The sequence below is a fragment of the Ammodytes marinus genome, assembly GCF_949987685.1.
Source record: "Ammodytes marinus genome assembly, chromosome: 4".
Classification (NCBI taxonomy): Eukaryota; Metazoa; Chordata; class Actinopteri; order Uranoscopiformes; family Ammodytidae; genus Ammodytes; species Ammodytes marinus.
Window position 1 is genome coordinate 2,157,732 of NC_137233.1, and position 19,116 is coordinate 2,176,847.

The following is a 19,116-nucleotide window of genomic DNA, read 5'->3' on the forward strand; positions in this document are numbered from 1 at the left end:
GTGTGTGTGTGTGTGTGTGTTGAACAGACCTGGACCTGGACCCAGCTGTGTGTCCATCAAGAGTGACTGGTCTATGGATAAACCTATAAGGTTCAAAGCTGGACAACAGTAATAATTTCTCTGTTTGTTGTTTTCAGTATTAAAACCTCAAACAATAATCTTCAAAAGCATTTTACATTGTTGTGATTCCATCAGGATTCAACATGACAAACCAGACTCTCCTGGACCTGGACCCAGCTGTGTGTCCTTCAAGAGCGACTGGTCTATGGGTAAACCTATCCACTTCAAAGGTGGAGCCCAGTCTGCTTATCAGAGGTCAGAATATAAATGTTTGTGTCTGTTACTATCTCTCCTATATAGTTCAAAGATCGACAGCATTATTTCTCTCACAGTGTTTATGTTTTTAGTCTTTAAAGCGGCTACGAGTAACATTTACATATCTTTTAAACAGCCTCATGTTTCCTCTGATAATCATAAATTACCTTTAACAGCAAACGAGACCATCAGTGCAAAGAAAGACGTTTTTATATAGTTTTTATTACTGCTTTTGGTCTGGTCGCACACCCAGTCCGATTTTCGGTTCGCTCGTGCAGGCTCTATGGTCACATTTTCGTATTGGTCGCAGATTTCAGTGTGGCACAGCAACGCGATTTGAGAAGCCTATACCTCCAGGTGAGGGAATGGGAGCGGGAGCCTTGTTTGAGACAGTTATTTGTCGTCATAATGACTGATAACGGGGCTGAACCATCAAAGAAGAAAAAGAAAATGCAATGAAGAAAAGCTAAAAGGGAGAGTGATAGACAGGCAGGAGGAGGACGTTGCCAAGCCAACGTGTACACAATTTCACGGAAGTGATCTAGACTGCAGTGTTTACTCCTAAATGAATGAGCGGTACTAAAACAAAGTTTGCTTTGCTTCACCATCATCAGATTACCATTTTTCATCTGAAATAGTCCTTATTTACATCAACAACACAAACACATTACCTCATCGTGATCCATACTAACTGCCGTCTCTTGTTCATTTGCTTTCTGTGAGGACACGTAATCTTTCAGCTCCGTGAGAGTAGTTAGGTGACACTGCTGCATCAACTCATTGCAATCAGATGTGTGTAGCACTGACTGGCATTAGTTGATGCGGTGTCACTAACCACTCTCACGGAGCCGAAAAGAGTCCGTGCCCTCACACTTACAACACACGGACATGCACTATATTGCGCAGCGCCCTAACCATTTGACACTTGCACGCCCGGCAAGAGCTAGAGAACAGCTTTACGAAAGCGGGCGTCGTAAAAATACTACCGCTTTTGTCCAAAGGGGCTGCCAACGGACCAAGTTACTCGAAGTGGCTTTAAGTCAATTAATAATCTTTAGAAGCATTTTACATTGTTGTGATTCCATCAGGATCCATTATGACAAACCAGACTCTCCTGGACCTGGACCCAGCTGTGTGTCCATCAAGAGTGACTGGTCTACGGGCAGACCTATTAACTTCAAAGATGGAGCCCAGTCTGCTGATCAGAGGTCAGAATGTAACTGTTTGTGTCTGTTACTTTCCATCTCTCCTGAGATGAAGTTTAATGCGAAAATCACATTAGTTCTGATTAGAGCATCGTGCATTGCATGACAGATTAGTTATCATCCTTACCTTGATCCTTAACTGTCTCCATTAGTTTCTGTGGCTGAAGATTAAAAGGTGAATTTCACTCTCTGTGGGTTTTTCTTGGTGAGACCTTAAATTTGCTGTAATTGCGCCATGGTGCAGTGCAGAGCCCCCCATTGAGGTTCTGTCATTGTCACAGCAGATCTGTGGATCAACCAGGGTCTTTATCTGCATGTCACTCCCCTCACTATCCCCATTTCATCTCTGTCTCTCCACTCTGTCGAATAATGCGTAACGAAATGACCAAATATGATCTCAATAAAAAAAATCTAATAATAAATCTGTATGAACCGACAGCATGTTGGACCAGGAGGTCTCAGAGGTTCCCAGTGGTCGCTCTGCCCAGCAGCAACAAACACACCTGGACTCCACATTCATGGTCTGTACATGTACAACAACTACTTTATATCTGTTCTGTTCACAATAACTTCCATGTTTTATTTGGACCGTCAGTCTGTCCATCATGTTTCTGATGTTTCATATAATATTCTGTTGCAGCTGCTGGAGGAAAACATCGTCAAGTTTGTGAAGAACGAGCTGAAGAAGATCCAGAAGCTTCTGAGTCCAGATTACCCAGAATGCTTAGAGAGTCAGAGGGAGGATGAGGAGGTGTTGGACGGTGAGGATGAAGAGCAGAGGAGCAGCAGAAAAGCATTTCTGAAGATCACACTGCACTTCCTGAGGAGAATGAAGCAGGAGGAGCTGGCTGACCTTCTGTGGAGCAGTAAGAGGATTTCTCTAAAGGTTCAACATGATGACGAAAATGGACAATTACTATACTAGTGCGGTGCCAGTAGGAAGCAGGTATACCTTATGCATGCTTAAATGTAACCTGTCTATGAAAGTGGGACACAAACAGATGTAGCCTACACATAGGCAGTGTCACACAGTTATTGAAACGGCTGGTGCATCGCTTGTTTGGATATAACTGTCAAAAATGTCAGCGTGTCAATAGCAGTCAGCTGTGACACACACAGTGTGTGTGTGTGTGTGTGTGTGTGTTACAGGCTAACTGAAATAAGCATGACTGTTGCAATAGTCTCGCTATTAACTGTATTACAATGAAAATAACGTAGACACATTTGACAGACAGACGTTCCTTGCTTTATAGATTATATCAGATTTAACATGATGAAAAGAAGGGGTGGAGGGAGAGTTAACTGCATTTCTACACTGCTGTTAATATAATTCACACATTAATATCAGATCTATGAATTCTGTACACAGTCAGAAACTGTTCACATCTGATGTTCTGAAGAGATTCAATGGAAGTGAAAAATATACAATTACATATTTTGATCATCATCCGGTTATTAATCCTCGTTCTTGTTTGTTCATTCAGGAACCATAGCTTCAATTTGCCAGCGTGATCTAAAGACTAACCTGAAGAAGAAGTTCCAGTGTGTGTTTGAGGGGATCGCTAAAGCAGGAAACCCAACCCTTCTGAATCAGATCTACACAGAGCTCTACATCACAGAGGGAGGGACTGGAGAGGTCAATGATGAACATGAGGTCAGACAGATTGAAACAGCATCCTGGAAACCAGACAGACCAGAAACAACAATCAGACAAGAAGACATCTTTAAAGCCTCACCTGGAAGAGATGAACCAATCAGAACAGTGATGACAAAGGGAGTGGCTGGCATTGGGAAAACAGTCTTAACACAGAAGTTCACTCTGGACTGGGCTGAAGACAAAACCAACCAGGACATACAGTTCACATTTCCATTCACTTTCAGAGAGCTGAATGTGCTGAAAGGGAAAAAGTACAGCTTGGTGGAACTTGTTCATCACTTCTTTACTGAAACCAAAGCAGCAGGAATCTGCAGCTTTGAAGAGTTCCAGGTTGTGTTCATCTTTGACGGTCTGGATGAGTGTCGACTTCCTCTGGACTTCCACAACAATGAGATCCTGACTGATGTTACAGAGTCCACCTCAGTGGATGTGCTGCTGACAAACCTCATCAGGGGGAAACTGCTTCCCTCTGCTCGCCTCTGGATAACCACACGACCTGCAGCAGCCAATCAGATCCCTCCTGACTGTGTTGGCATGGTGACAGAGGTCAGAGGGTTCACTGACCTACAGAAGGAGGAGTACTTCAGGAAGAGATTCAAAGATGAGAAGCAGGCCAGCAGAATCATCTCCCACATCAAGTCATCACGAAGCCTCCACATCATGTGCCACATCCCAGTCTTCTGCTGGATCACTGCTACAGTTCTGGAGGATGTGTTGAATACCGGAGAGGAAGGAGAGCTGCCCAAGACCCTGACTGAGATGTTCATCCACTTCCTGGTGGTTCAGGCTAAACTGAAGAACACCAAGTATGATGGAGGAGCTGAGACAGATCCACACTGGAGTCCAGAGAGCAGGAAGATGATAGAGTGTCTGGGAAAACTGGCTTTTGAGCAGCTGCAGAAAGGAAACCTGATCTTCTATGAATCAGACCTGACAGAGTGTGGCATCGATATCAGAGCAGCCTCAGTGTACTCAGGAGTGTTCACACAGATCTTTAAAGAAGAAAGTCGACTGTACCAGGACAAGGTGTTCTGCTTCGTCCATCTGAGCGTTCAGGAGTTTCTGGCTGCTCTTCATGTCCATCTGACATTCATCAACTCTGGAGTCAATCTGATGTCTGATGAAGAAACATCATCCCAACCTAATCTAACACATCTCCACCAGAGTGCTGTGGACAAGGCCTTACAGAGTCCAAATGGACACCTGGACTTGTTCCTCCGCTTCCTCCTGGGTCTTTCACTGCCGACCAATCAGAATCTCCTCAGAGGTCTGCTGACACAGACAGGAAGTAGCTCAGACACCAACAAGGAAACAGTTGAGTACATAAAGAAGAAGATCAGTGAGGATATCTCTTCAGAGAAAAGCATCAATCTGTTCCACTGTCTGAATGAACTGAATGATCATTCTCTAGTGGAGGAGATCCAACAGTCCCTGAGTTCAGGAAGTCTCTCCTCAGATAAACTGTCTCCTGCTCAGTGGTCAGCTCTGGTCTTCATCTTGCTGTCATCAGAAAAAGATCTGGACGTGTTTGACTTGAAGAAATACTCTGCTTCAGAGGAGGCTCTTCTGAGGCTGCTGCCAGTGGTCAGAGCCTCCAACAAAGCTCTGTAGGTGGACACATGAAACATGCTAACAGGAGGGATGGGGCTTGAAACCCAGTTATAATAAGCACCCGGTTCTGCTTTTTTCTAAACACGAAAATCACTAACGTTTGAGCTTATCAATTCTGCTATCGAATCCTATGCTATGGTTATAGTGTAATGTTACATCTCGAGTTGCACATGTCATTTAAATCTTTCGATAATGGGGTCAATATTAATAAAAGGTAAAAGTTAACAATCCACATCCTTTGTCAACAATGCTTCTTTTTTTTAAATAATAAACAATTATGTTTTTTGTGTTCCCTAATTCTCCTTCAGGCTGAGTGGCTGTAACCTCTCAGAGAGAAGCTGTGAAGCTCTGTCCTCAGTTCTCAGCTCCCAGTCCTCTAGTCTGAGAGAGCTGGACCTGAGTGACAACGACCTGCAGGATTCAGGAGTGAAGCGTCTCTCCGTTGGACTGAAGAGTCGACACTGTAAACTGGAAATACTCAGGTCAGAATGTGTCTGTTTAACAGTTGAGCTTTTTCCAAAACCCGAAAATCACTAATGTTTGAGCTTATCGATGGATTCTGTTTAAGTTTAAGATGTGATGTGTTCAGGTTTGCTCAGTAAAATGATTATTAGGCAGATTCGAAAAAAATTCATCAAAATGATGCGTTCAAAATAAACATCAAGATAACAAAACATTTAGTTTTTGAATAACACAGTTGTTTAGGTGAGAAACTTGTTTTACTGTAGATCGAACTTATTCATCACAAGTTTAATCATCGTATAAGCATTAGAAGCAAAACCAGTTATGTTAACAACGTAGTGTTGCCTCATCTTCCAACCAAATAATAGAAAAGTATATTGATAGTTGTATCACTAAAGACTCGGTCGTAAAGGAGTCTCGATAATGGTATTAAAGCTATAATCTGCCATTTCTAGTTGCCATAAATGTAATTGCAGGCACTTCTAGACCAGAGTTTCTTTCTAAATCAAATATTATTGATTGTCAGTAGATTAGCAGTTATTTCCTGCAGAATGCTAGAAGTTATGAGAAGTCCAGACAGAGAGAGTCTGTAGCTACAGCAGTTGGCACTCCACACTTTCATTGTATGTGGAAATTCGGGAACTTCAGACACGGCAGCAAGTGTGGAGAAAGACCTTTTCCTCAATTTTGAAAATGTGGGACCATGTCTAATACGAACCATAGACTGTATATAAAAAATAAAAACTTACAGATGTACTGGAATGCAGACAGCATTTGGAGTCGTGGGAGCAAGATGGCGCCTGTGTTTGGTTGTGCCGCTGCTCGCCTGCTACAGTGTCTGTTACGATGTCGTATCCCCGCCCTGTTCTTGCCTTTCTCCGCCATCATGTCTGCCTTGACGGCCAGCGATTGTGTCGAGGCAGTGAGGACATATGATCGCAGCTCTCTCTTTGACATTAAAGCGTTGATGGAAATCCGCTTCAACGACTGGGACAACTACAGGAACACTTTCCCACCCCCGTTCGTGTGCGCTCCCACCTGCCAGGATTACCTGTTGCTGCTTCGTCCTACGGGTAATCCCAAAAAGAGGTCGAGACGCAGAGGCCGCAGGGCTGGTCTCCAGGTCCAGATCAAACGAGCCGCTTGGAGGATGTCCGGATCCACCCGTCCCCTGCGAGGCTGCGTCCTGTTCCGCTGCAGCATGACGAGGGAAACAACGTCCCGTCGCCGCTCCCCGCTGCATTTCCACGCTACGAGGGAGCAGTCTGGATCCGTGGTGTCTACACCGGCTGAGAGGCTCCCGACAAGCCGGTACAGCTGGACGTCACGTGGCCGCGTGAGGTACCTGCGGCAGTTTCCAAAGCGCTCAGCTGATAATACAGCTGCTTCACCTTCGCTCAGCCGCTTTGGATTACTCAACGCTCGCTCCATTGCAAACAAGGCCTTTTCCATCAATGAGCTCTTCTCCAGGAAAAAGTTGGACTTTCTTTTTCTTGTTGAGACGTGGCAACGTGATGAGGAGTTCATCCACCTGAATCAGCTGTGTCCAGCGGGCTGCTCTGCTGTAGGAACGCCCCGCCCCTCTCGCCGCAGAGGTGGTTTGGCCGCTGTTTTCAGAGACGCGTTCACGTGCAGAGTAATGAGTACGGAGCTTTTTACCACTTTTGAAGCTCAGATGATGCAAATTGGTTGCACCAACACATTTTATTGTATTTTGGTTTATCGTCCCCCTGGCCCTGCTGGTGCATTCTTAACTGAGTTTACTGACTTTTTATCATCCATTTTAAGACTGGAAAAAGTTTTAATTCTTGGGGATTTTAATCTGCACATTGATGATGCTTCTGGCCCAGCAGCAGATTTTATATCTATGACAGAAGCTTTTAACTTCACTCAACATGTCTCCGGCCCCACACATTCGAAAGGCCACACCTTAGATTTAGTTTTGTCTCTCAGTCTACAGCTTGATAATGTGAGCGTCGAAGATGTGCACCTCAGTGACCATTGTGGTGTATTTTTTGACCTGTCTTGGAATTATGACCTTCGCCCCCTACCCGTTAAAGTAGAGAGGAGGATTATCACAGAGTCGACAGCAGTAAGGTTCTGTGACAGAATTGACCCCACTGTTTTCAAAGACTGCACTGAAATTTATGCATTTGTTCACTCTTTTGACAGTCACTGTGCTACTATCTTGGATGAAGTAGCACCTTTTAAAATGAATAATGTGGACCGTCTGCAGTTCTGTCCCTGGATTAATGACATCATTGTGAACTTGAGGAGAACGTGCCGTAAAATTGAACGCCTGTGGCATTCAACCAAACTGGAGGTCCATAGACTTCATTTAAGGGACCTTGTTTCCTCCCTGAATGATCGTTTGGATGAAGCAAGATCAAGTTATTTTAGTCAGCTGATTGTCTCCAATAAGAGAAACCCAAAAGTGCTCTTTGATACAATCAGTTCTCTCGTCTCACCTCCTGTTTCTGCTGTTGCTGTGCAGTGCAGGGCCAGCTGCAATGAGTTTCTGACTTTCTTTGTCAACAAAGTTAGAGATATAAAGGCGAAACTCCCTTGTTCCCCTTCCTGCAGTGAAGCCCAGCTTGACCCCCCTCCTCACAGTTGGTCTTCTTTTAAGGCAGTCACTCAAGTGGACATTTTATCCACCGTAAGCACCATGAAAGTGACCCCTTGTCGTCTCGATGTTGTCCCGGCCCGACTTTTTGTTAATGTTTTGGAATCGATCGCTCCTTTCATCACCAAAATGTTTAACATGTCACTCTCAGCTGGTGTGTTCCCATGTTCCCTTAAACATGCTGTTGTGGAACCTCATCTAAAGAAGCCGCGCTTGGACCCAGCAGAGCTACAGAACTTCAGGCCTATCTCTAAGATCCCGTTCCTGGCCAAAGTTCTGGAAAAGGTTGTTTGTAACCAACTTACAACATTCTTGGAGGCTAACAACATATTCGACACTTTTCAGTCTGGTTTCAGAAAATTTCACTCCACTGAAACAGCACTGTTAAAAGTGTCCAGTGACATTATGATGGCTGCCGACTCCGGTAAATGTTCTGTCCTGGTCCTGCTAGACCTGTCGTCTGCGTTTGACACAGTGGACCATGATATTCTGTTTAACAGACTACGGGATGCGGTCGGCATGTCAGGCCCTGTGTTAGAGTGGTTTCGATCATACCTGAATGGTAGAACCTTCTGTGTGTCCTCTAATAACATGATGTCAGTACCGGCGGACTTGCAGTGTGGGGTACCCCAGGGCTCAGTCCTTGGGCCGATTCTATTCTTGATTTATTTGCTCCCTTTAGGTGAGCTGATCCAGCAGTTCAGTGACATTTCTTACCATCTGTATGCTGATGATCTTCAACTGTACTGCTCGTTTAAGCCCTGCGAACCCCAGAGGCTGGCTTCCCTTACAAACTGTCTGTCCAAAATAAAGCTATGGCTCAGTGAGAATAGCCTCCAGCTGAACTCCAGCAAAACTGAAACCCTAGTTGTCGCCCCGGACACTATTGTCCCACTCATTACCCAGCATCTCGGCAACTTAAGCAGCTCAGTGAAAAAAAGTCTGAGGAATCTTGGTGTAATTTTTGATGAAGGGATGTCCCTAGAACGGCATATGAATCAGCTGGTCAAGAACTGCAATTTTCACTTGCGCAACATCTCCAAGCTCAGACACATGGTCTCGAGTCACGAGCTTGAGATGATTGTCCACACTTTTGTGTCCTCACGATTGGACTACTGTAACAGCCTTCTAACATGCCTTAGTAAAAAAGGCTTGGCTCGTTAACAAGTTGTCCAAAACTCGGCTGCGAGGCTCCTGACCCGCACCCACAGGAGAGCCCATATTTCTCCTATTTTGAAAGCTTTACATTGGCTGCCTGTCGCATACAGAGTAAACTTTAAAATCCTGGTGCTGACGTTCAGGGCTCTCCACGGTCAGGCTCCTGATTACATTAAGGGCCTGATCCAGCCTTATGCCTCCAACAGGAGCCTGAGGTCCTCCACGCAGAACCTCCTGATGGTTCCTCGCACTCGTTTTAAAACCAGAGGAGACAGATCTTTCAAGGCTGTTGCTCCTCGTCTGTGGAATGACCTGCCCCAGTCCCTGCGCATTCTGGACTCTGTGGATATTTTTAAGAGTCAGCTTAAGACGCACTTGTTCAGACAGGCCTTCTAGATCCATGTCTATCTACTCTGTATTATATTGTATAGTATTATATTGTACGTTCTTAGGAAACTCTTCTTTGTAACAGACTCTGTATATGTGTCGTTTTATTGTGTTTTATTGTGTTTTTTAATGTGAAGCGCTTTGTGACCTTGGTCTGCGAGAGGCGCTATATAAATAAACTTTACTTACTTACTTACTTACTTACTTACAGCTCTGAACGCTCAGTACTCTCAGTACTACTGAGTCTGACCACTGAGTGATGCTCAATACCTCACTATTTGATAGATATGAAGTTAAAAGACAAGTTGACTAAATAAAATAATAAATAAAAATCTTGCTGAGTATAAATGTACCTACTAAATAGTAACAATCCACATCCTAAGTCAATAGTGCTTAATTTCCTAAATAATAAACAATTATGTTTTTTCTTTTCACTAATTCTCCTTCAGGCTGAGTGACTGTAATCTCTCAGAGAGAAGCTGTGAAGCTCTGTCCTCAGTTCTCAGCTCCCAGTCCTCTAGTCTGAGAGAGCTGGACCTGAGTAACAACGACCTGCAGGATTCAGGAGTGAAGCGTCTGTCCGTTGGACTGAAGAGTCCACACTGTGAACTGGAAACACTCAGGTCAGAATCCATCTGTTTGTTTAACAGTGGATCTTTTAAATCCATCTCATCCAGCTTTAGATGATATGTATGTTGATAATGCAGTTCAACATCTAAAATACTGAATTCATGATATTTTTCTAATTCCAGTCTGTCGGGCTGTCTGGTCACAGCAGAAGGTTGTGAGTCTTTGGCCTCAGCTCTGAAATCCAACCCCTCCCATCTGAGAGAGCTGGACCTGAGCTACAACCATCCTGGAGACTCAGGAGTGAAGCTGCTGTCGGAGGATCCAGACTGGAGACTGGACACTCTCAGGTATGGACAGACAACAAGAGCTCACACACTGCTGGTGTCCTTCCCCTCTGGTCCATCATGAAGAAGGACATGTGTTTTCCCTTATAGAACTGGTAGCTCAAATCAAGAGATCTGATTGGTTCCTATCCGTGAAACAATTAAACAAACTGCAAACTGTGAATCAATCTGAAATGCTTCGAAGGACAAAGGTGTTAGTTTTAGTTTTTATGATCACTAAAATCTAATTTAAAGAGGTGTGTCATATGTGTTAATTATCAGGAAATTATTTAACCCCTTCAGACCCGCATTTTTTCTTCTCAGAATACTCTTCAACATAAAAACAGAGTGGATTTTTTTTTTTTTCGAACTCATGTTTTTATGAGTTTTTTTTCATGTCCATTCCAATGGACGCCAGGACACGAAGCACGTAAAATGCCATAAAACATTAAAAATGAAAGGCATATACAGTATCTCACAAAAGTGAGTACACCCCTCACATTTCTTCAAATATTTCTTTATATCTTTCCATGGGACAACACTGAATAAATGACACTTTGATACAATGTAAAGTAGTCAGTGTACAGCTTGTATAACAGTGTAAATTTACTGTCCCCTCAAAATAACTCGACACACAGCCATTAATGTCTAAACTGCTGGCAACAAAAGTGAGTACACCCCTTAGAAAAAATTTACAAATTGGGCCCAAAGTGTAAATATTTTGTGTGGCCACCATTATTTTCCAGCACTGCCTTAACCCTCTTGGGCATGGAGTTCACTAGAGCTTCACAGGTTGCAACTGGAACCCTCTTCCACCCATTTATGACAGCGTCACAGAGCTGGTGGATATTAAAGACCTTGCGCTCCTCCACCTTCCGTTTGAGGATGCCCCAAAGATGCTCAATAGGGTTTAGGTCTGGAGACATGCTTGGCCAGGCCATAACCTTTACCCTCAGCTTTTTTAGCAAGCCACTGGTCGTCTTGGAGGTGTGTTTGGGGTCGTTATCATGTTGCAATACCACCCTGCGGCCCAGTTTACGAAGGTTGAGTGCACATGGTCAGTGTCGTACACAGAGGTTGGCTTTGGAAAATAGACGTATTAGTGCTGCCAGCATTGCTGAAGGGCTTGAAGGGGTGGGGGGTCAAGCTGTCAGTGCTCAGACCATACGCCGCACTCTGCATCATACTGGTCTGCATGGCTGTCATACCAGAAGGAAGCCTATTCTACAGATGATGCACAAGAAACCCCACAAAAAGTTTGCTGAAGACAAACAGACTACGGACATGGATTACTGCAACCATGTCCTGTGGTCTGATGAGACAAAAATACATTTATTTGGTTCAGATGGTGTTAAGAGTGTGGAGCGGCAACCAGGTGAGGAGTACAAAGACAAGTGTGTCTTGCTTAGAGTCAAGCATGGTGGTTGGAGTGTCATGGTCTGGAGCTGCATGAGTGCTGCCAGCACTGGGGATCTACAGTTCATTGAATTCTAACATGTACTGTGACATACTGAAGCAGAGCATGATCCCCTCCCTTCATAAACTGGGCCACAGGGCAGTACTGCAACATGATAACGACCCCAAACACCCCTCCGAACGACCACTGGCTTGCTAAAGAAGCTGAGGGTAAAGGTTATGGACTGGCCAAGCATGTCTCCAGTCTTAAACCCTATTGAGCATCTTTGGGGCATCCTAAAACGGGAGATGGAGGAGCGCAAGGACTCTAATATCCACCAGCTCCTTGATGTCGTCATGAATGGGTAGAAGAGGGTTCCAGTTGCAACCTGTGAAGCTCTAGTGAACTACATGCCCAAGAGGGTTAAGGCAGTGCTAGAAAATAATGATGGCAATACAAAATATTGACACTTTGGGCCCAATTTGGACATTTTTTCTTAGGGGTGTACTCACTTGTGTTGCCAGCAGTTTAGACATTAATGGCTGTGTGTCGAGTTATTTTGAGGGGACAGTAAATTTACACTGTTATACAAGCTGTACACTGACTACTTGACATTGTATCAAAGTGTCATTTATTCAGTGTTGTCGCATGGAAAGATATAATGAAATATTTGAAGAAATGTTAGGGGTGTACTCACTTTTGTGAGATACTGTATGTCCTCAGGTATGGCCTAAACATCTGGAACTGGATGTTTTTGAGTCTGTGTAAGTTTCTGAACATGCACATCTACTTGATAGGTGTATCACAGCGAGGGTAGGCAATAGCAGTGAGGTCATCACCAGGAAAGCCCAGTGCCTACTAGAAGAGAGGGAAATGCTGTGACGCAATCTGAACATGCACATGAAGACCATATATGTAGGATTGACATAAAAAATTAATCAGTTTTGCCTTCAGTAAACGATCATGGAACTTCCAACACATAACCATGCTTTTTATAGTATGCTAATTAACCTTTAACAAGGTTATTCGCCCGACTCCTGATGTCCATTGCAATGGACATCGGACTTTGAAAAAATCCTACAAATTAATTACGTGACATATGTTCAAAATAACTTCAAATAATATCACTTGTAATAGTTGAAATTATACTGAGAGCATGTTTGTTTGGCTAGCATGAACATAAATGTAGATTTTAGATTGAAAATGGGCAGTTACTCTTCCTTCTCTGGATCGGCTCAGCCATACTTGTCTTGTCAGATGTCTGTCACTCTCTCAGAGCATGCTCAAAGTCATTACATGATTTTGATTGGATAATCAGGATCCAATCAGTAACCAGCAGTGCTGACATCATCCAATTACAGAGTATTTATTGGTTTAGAGAAAGAAATATGTCATGTCCATTCCAATGGACGCAGGGTCTGAAAGTAATACAATTTTTTATAGAAAGATCATTTTCAACAGTGTTTTCTGGGTGTATTTTGCTTCATTGGGTGTTTTCATTACAAAAAGAAAAGAAAAAACTGATGAAGGTGAAAAAAGTGACTTTAGAGTATTAGTAAAAAACAAAATTCATAATATTTAATTAAATTGAAATCCCTAATAAATATATAATCTTCTTCTTGTGGCAGACAGCAGTGAGAGAATGGTGGAGACAGTTGATGAGTTTCAGTCTGTTTCTCTGTCACACTGACACACTGAGGAACACTGCTTCATAATGAACAGCAGTTAGGACTCCTGTTGATAGAAAATCATTCTGACTGTGTTTCTTCCTCCAGGGTGGACCACGGTGGAGAGCAGAGGTTAAAACCTGGTCTGAGGAAGTGTAAGTGTGGATTCAGTTTGACTGATGGAGACAAAATGCAGACGTGTATTTTAACTAAATGTATTTAGGTACAAGTTGTATGCACTTGTACTTTACTTGAGCATTTTGAGCATACATTTATTTTGAAAATAGTCATTTAAATGCAAATATGCCAGGAATGTCATGGTTCCAACTTTTCAATTTGGAAATCTGCTGCTTTTCCTTTTAATAATTTTCCTTTTTAACAAGCAAACAATAAAAAGATCCTTCAATACAAATAAATAATACAAACTTAAATCCACAAAAAAAAATCTAATTAAAATGTGAATAGGTTTGTAGTATCTCTTACTCAAATATGGTTTTCAGGTTTTCTTTACACCACAGACACAATGTGTCATCATTAAACTCTATAGAAATGAACATCAGGACACAATCAGAGAATAAACCCTTCAGGTGTCTGATGATAAACTGCTGCTGTGTTGTGTCTTTTTCTCTCCATCAGATTCCTGTGAACTCACACTGGACACAAACACAGTGAGCAGAAAACTCAAACTGTCTGACAACAACAGGAAGGTGACATGGGAGGAGGAGATGCAGTCATATCCTGATCATCCAGAGAGATTTGACTCCTATCCTCAGCTGCTGTGTAGTAATGGTCTGACTGGTCGCTGTTACTGGGAGGTCAAGTGGAGAGGAAAAGTTAATATATCAGTGAGTTACAGAGGAATCATCAGAAAAGGAGGTGGTACAGACTGTGTGTTTGGAGGTACTCATCAGTCCTGGAGTCTGATCTGCTCTGATCATGATGGTCGTTACTTTGTCTGGCACAATGACATAAAAACATCCATCTCCTCCTCCTCCTCTGTCTCCAACAGAGTAGCAGTGTATGTGGACTGTCCTGCTGGCTCTGTGTCCTTCTACAGAGTCTCCTCTGACTCACTGATCCACCTCCACACCTTCAACACCACATTCACTGAACCTCTTTACCCTGGGTTTGGGTTGGACTTCTGGTATGACTCCTCAGTGTCACTGTGTCGTCTGTAGGAGGGAGACAACTTCCAGTCCTGTGGTTTAAACCAGTAGCTTTATGGAGGTTCTGACCCACAATCCACTGCAGCAGAAGTTACATCACATGGACTGAGCCTCCCAGTGAACACAACCAGTGATGAGATGGATATATAAGCAATAACAACAGACCCAAGCATGTCAGACTGGAAAAACTCACTTCTCAAACCCTCATCGTGAACACTGGTCTTCCTCAGGGCTCCATGCTTTGCTCCCTCCTCTATTCCCTCTTCCCACTGCAGTCCTGTGCATGGTTCAAACACACATGGTGCAGACGACACAACAGTGGTCGGGCTCATCAGCATTAATGAGGAGACGGCATACAGGGAGGAGGTCTGGCACATAGCAGAGTGTTGCACCAACAACAACCTGGTCCTCAACACACACAAGACCAAAGAGATCATCGTGGACTTCAGAAGGAACCAAACAGGCACGCACCCCCCTGTCCATATCAGGGGAGGTTGAGCGTGTCACCAGCTTTAAGTTCCTTGGAGTCCACATCTCTGAGGACCTCTCCTGGACCCCCAACATCACAACCCTCTTCAAGAAGGCCCACAAACGAATCATCTTCCTCAGGAAACTGGCTCAAATCCATCTATCCTCCCAAAGCGCTGTTGAAATTTTACCGCTGTTCCATCGAGAGCATCCTCACCACCTGCATCACAGTCTGGTACGGAAACATCAAGGACTTAAAATCACTGCAGAGGGTGGTGAAGATCGCCCAACGCATCACCAAGACAACACTCCCTACCATAACCTCAATATATGAGAAGAGGTGCCTATGAAAGCCAGGTAACATCATCAACCTCTCACCCCAACCATGGACTGATCATCCTCCAACGTGGTACCCACTCTGGGGCACACTACCGCAGCCTCCCAGGAAAAACAAACGACTAAAAACAGCTTCTTCCCCTCAGCAGTTAGACTGCTTACAAGATACCCATCTCTATCTCATACTGCCTATTCCCTACTGCGCATGCACTTTCTATTTGCACTACTTGGACTTTACTTTACTGTTAAATGATGTATTACTGTTGTAATTAATGATTCGCTGTATAGAACATAAATACTGTACATATTTAAATTGACACATATTGCATAAAACCGATGTTTGCACTCTGGTTAGACCCACCTACATGTTGTTGCATTGTAACTTGTTATTGTGTTATGACAAAGTGAATCTAATCAATCTAAGAGGCAAGTTCAAGGCGTGCTGTTATGATGAAGTATAACTGTACAAATTGGAGCATACTGCATGCAAACTAAATACTTTTTATGGCCAACTGCAGCATGTATCTCTTTTTTAATATTAATATATATATTTTGGTTTTGATGCATTATTTACGCTTCTTGTGATGCTTTTTCGTCAAAAGAACTAAAAAAGGCTCCAAAAAGGCACCAAAAAACACCCCAATCGGACAATGTTTTTATATTCAATTGTGATGTCATTTTTGTTAACCACATCTTTTGTCGCCTTTATTGTAATTTTTTTGTCCCCTTTTTCACGCTCTTTTTGCCGAAAAAACATCCAATCGCCCCATAAACCACCCCAAAAACACTGCAAAAAAACCCATTATATTAGAGAACAGTTGAAGGACAATGAGAAAAGCATAGCAAAGAGAGTCGCAAAATACATAGAAAATATCTTGCACAATATTAGAACACATACATTTGTCCCATTTTGATGCATTATTTACAATTTTTAAAGATTTTTTGGTCAAAAAGAACTCCCCAAAAAGAGTCCCCAAAAAGGCACCCAAAAACAGCCCAAACTGACAATTGTTGTACTTTTATTTGTGATGTCTTATTTTAGCAATACTCTTTAGTCACTCTTTTGTTGCCATTATCAGTTTTTTCCCGCTCTTTTTGTAAAAGGAAAACCACTCAATCGTCCAAATAACGGCCAAAGAAACGGAGCAAAAAACACCCAAAGAACGAAAAAAATCCCAAAGAATGCTGCAAAAACACATTATATTAGAGAACAGCTGTAGGACAATGAGGAGGAATAATAGAAGAATGCACCAGAATGACTTGAAGCAGTGAAAGGAGTCCAGGTGTGAACTATGAGTTTTCTATCTGAGCTGAACGCAGCTGAAGTGGCAGAAACAGCTGCTTACGCCCCAGACACCAAACCAACAAGATATCACTGAAGATTTACTGTTTTTCTACACTTTTGGTTTTTGTTAAATAAGTCTATCATTTAATTCTGTTTTTTTAACCCTTTGATGTTGAACATGAGTCAAAATGATCTTTCTTTGAAAACGTTATATTATATACTTCATTAAATAATTTCCCAATAGTAAACACATATGACTCTTTAAATGTAGTGATTATTGTTTTTAATCTAGTGGACGGATACTGGAACTACAACACACTGACTGAGTTTCTGTAAAGATGTAATTCTATGGAGGAAAGGTGCCACACAATGTCAAGACCAAATGGAAAACTCTTTTTTAATCATGAAATAATTTTGAAACGGATCATAAACAATATAAACACATATCTTAGACACAGGTACAATGGATCAACATTAGACTCAGGCAGGTAAAGGAGAGGAGGCGGAGACAGACATGAGACATTCGGCACTTGTTGAACAGGTTATCACGTGACTATTGGTGTTTTTTTAGACTTTGACTGTTAAGTTATGAGGGTGTGACGGCGTCCTCAGATCACACACACACCAGGACTGAGCAGGATGAAATGAGCAGCGGCTTCTCTCCCAGTGTTTCCTCCACACATGAAGGTGGAAAGTGTCTGTAAGTCGACCTGAAGTCAGTTCAGCAGGTGAGAATCCTCCCAGAGAAACCTGTAAATGTCTGATCATCAGGATCACTTTGATCACATTGTGCTGTGTCGCTGTTTAACTGGACGGTAGAAATGTTTCCTGATGCTGATTGGCTGTTTCTTAATATCTATTTGTGATATGCTGTAGAGTTTCTCTTCGGGTTAAGGCACAATGACTTTAGAAAACATTCCCGTGTAATATTGTTAGTTTGTTCAGTAGAATCAACAGCAGTTTGATTGTAATCTGAGCTCACATCATCAGTGAAATATTCAGGACGTGTCTGAACTGGTCCCACACCTTGAATCAACTTGGCTGAGCTGCTTTTATTGCTGAACTTTTCTCATGAAATGCTTGTCATTTATTGGTGGTGAAACAAGTATAGACATGTTATGGATTAATATTTAATTCCACTTTTTTGGTGAAATATTTCACTCAACTTCTGTCCTGTTCAAAACCTGCAAATATTCAATTGTTTTGCAGACTAACACCCTTTAAATGCAGTTGATTAAATGATGTCACTGTTTCTTGAAAAAACACACAGAAAATTGTTATTTCCATTCAATACATGTTTGAGGGGATGAGCACCACCAGATGCAACGTTTTCCCATTACTTTTCACTTCATAGTTTTTTTTCCCTGTTGCGTTTTATAGGCCTGCCAGGCACTGGAATGAATGTATTCAACAAATATAATGTAGGTGTGGTTTTAGCTGAGAACCGTGTGTGTGTGTGTGTGTGTGTGTGTGTGTGTGCAGTTGACATGTGCGTGTGTGTGTGTGTGTGTGTGTGTGTGTGTGTCGATGATGAATACGAATCCATTCGCACTCTTGCGACAGGTTGATCATGAGGAGAGGCTGTCTTTGAAACACAGAGGAGAGATGCACAACACTGCTTAGAGGGCTCTACATTAACACTGCGGGTAAATGAGTCTTAGGCGAGTAAGAGTCCACCCTCCACTTTGGCTGGTGAAAGATGTGTGTGCTCGGGATCTGTGCTCGTGCAGCGATTCTAGGTATAAAAACTTCACTGCTTCAACGGCAATTACCGGAAGGAGACGGCACATTACCACAGTTAAATTAGCGCGTGTACAAACAGAACATTTCCTGTGCGCCTTCACATTAAAAGCCTCTTACTAGCCAAACGTGAGTTGACTTTTATTTTGAAGCCGGTAAGAACAGGAAGTTAGCGCTTTTTTCTAGCTTGAAAGGCAACTCCTTCAGCTGCAGAGAGCAGTCAACAGTAGCCTAGTCTATTTAAACAAAGTTTTAAATAAGCCACTGAAAAGCTACTCCCAACACATTCACAACAACCTATTTAATTTATCCTAAATTGTACCAATATGTATACTTATTTATTTAATAGGCTATGTTTAATGTTTTAAAGTTTGGTTTTAATTAACAGAAGGACATTATAATAATAATTCTGAATCAGCAAAAAATTGCAATTGGCAGGTTAGATTCTTTTTTCTAAATTGTTGAATCAGTGCTCCCCTATTCATTTTTCTACAATTATTACTGCACACACTAGGATATCATAGTAATTGTGAATCTCAAATGAGACCAGGATGACATGCTCAAAGGTAATTAGAGCAAAATGCAAGGGTTAAGGTTATGCAAGTTTTCAATCATAGCCTACTTTGTGTGCTACCAAATTTATTTTTGTGCTACTGAATTTTTTTGCTTGCTAGCACCAGTGCTACCACCTAAAAAAATAAGCGTACAGCCCTGCATGATATAAACTGTGTTGATGGTGAATCT

The 19,116-nt window shown here is 42.5% G+C and overlaps 1 protein-coding gene across 4 annotated transcripts in view; it reads left to right on the forward strand.

The window, feature by feature from the left end:
• The first annotated feature begins 210 nt into the window (after window positions 1–210).
• Window positions 211–19,116, forward strand: part of LOC307249680 (protein NLRC3-like) — a 30,860-nt gene continuing 11,954 nt past the window's right edge. For 3 of the 4 annotated variants that reach the window (XM_080026525.1, XM_080026526.1, XM_080026527.1), the window contains exon 1: window positions 17,248–17,360. Coding sequence is in view for 1 of the 4 variants with exons in the window: in XM_080026524.1 (XP_079882650.1) it covers window positions 266–315; window positions 1,404–1,523; window positions 1,960–2,041; window positions 2,161–2,386; window positions 3,005–4,784; window positions 5,097–5,270; window positions 9,871–10,044; window positions 10,174–10,338 (2,771 nt within the window). In the remaining 3 variants the exon portion in view is untranslated. Of the gene's footprint in view, window positions 316–1,403; window positions 1,524–1,959; window positions 2,042–2,160; window positions 2,387–3,004; window positions 4,785–5,096; window positions 5,271–9,870; window positions 10,045–10,173; window positions 10,339–17,247; window positions 17,361–19,116 lie in introns of those variants that run through there. The other variant, XM_080026524.1, reaches the window with a different exon arrangement.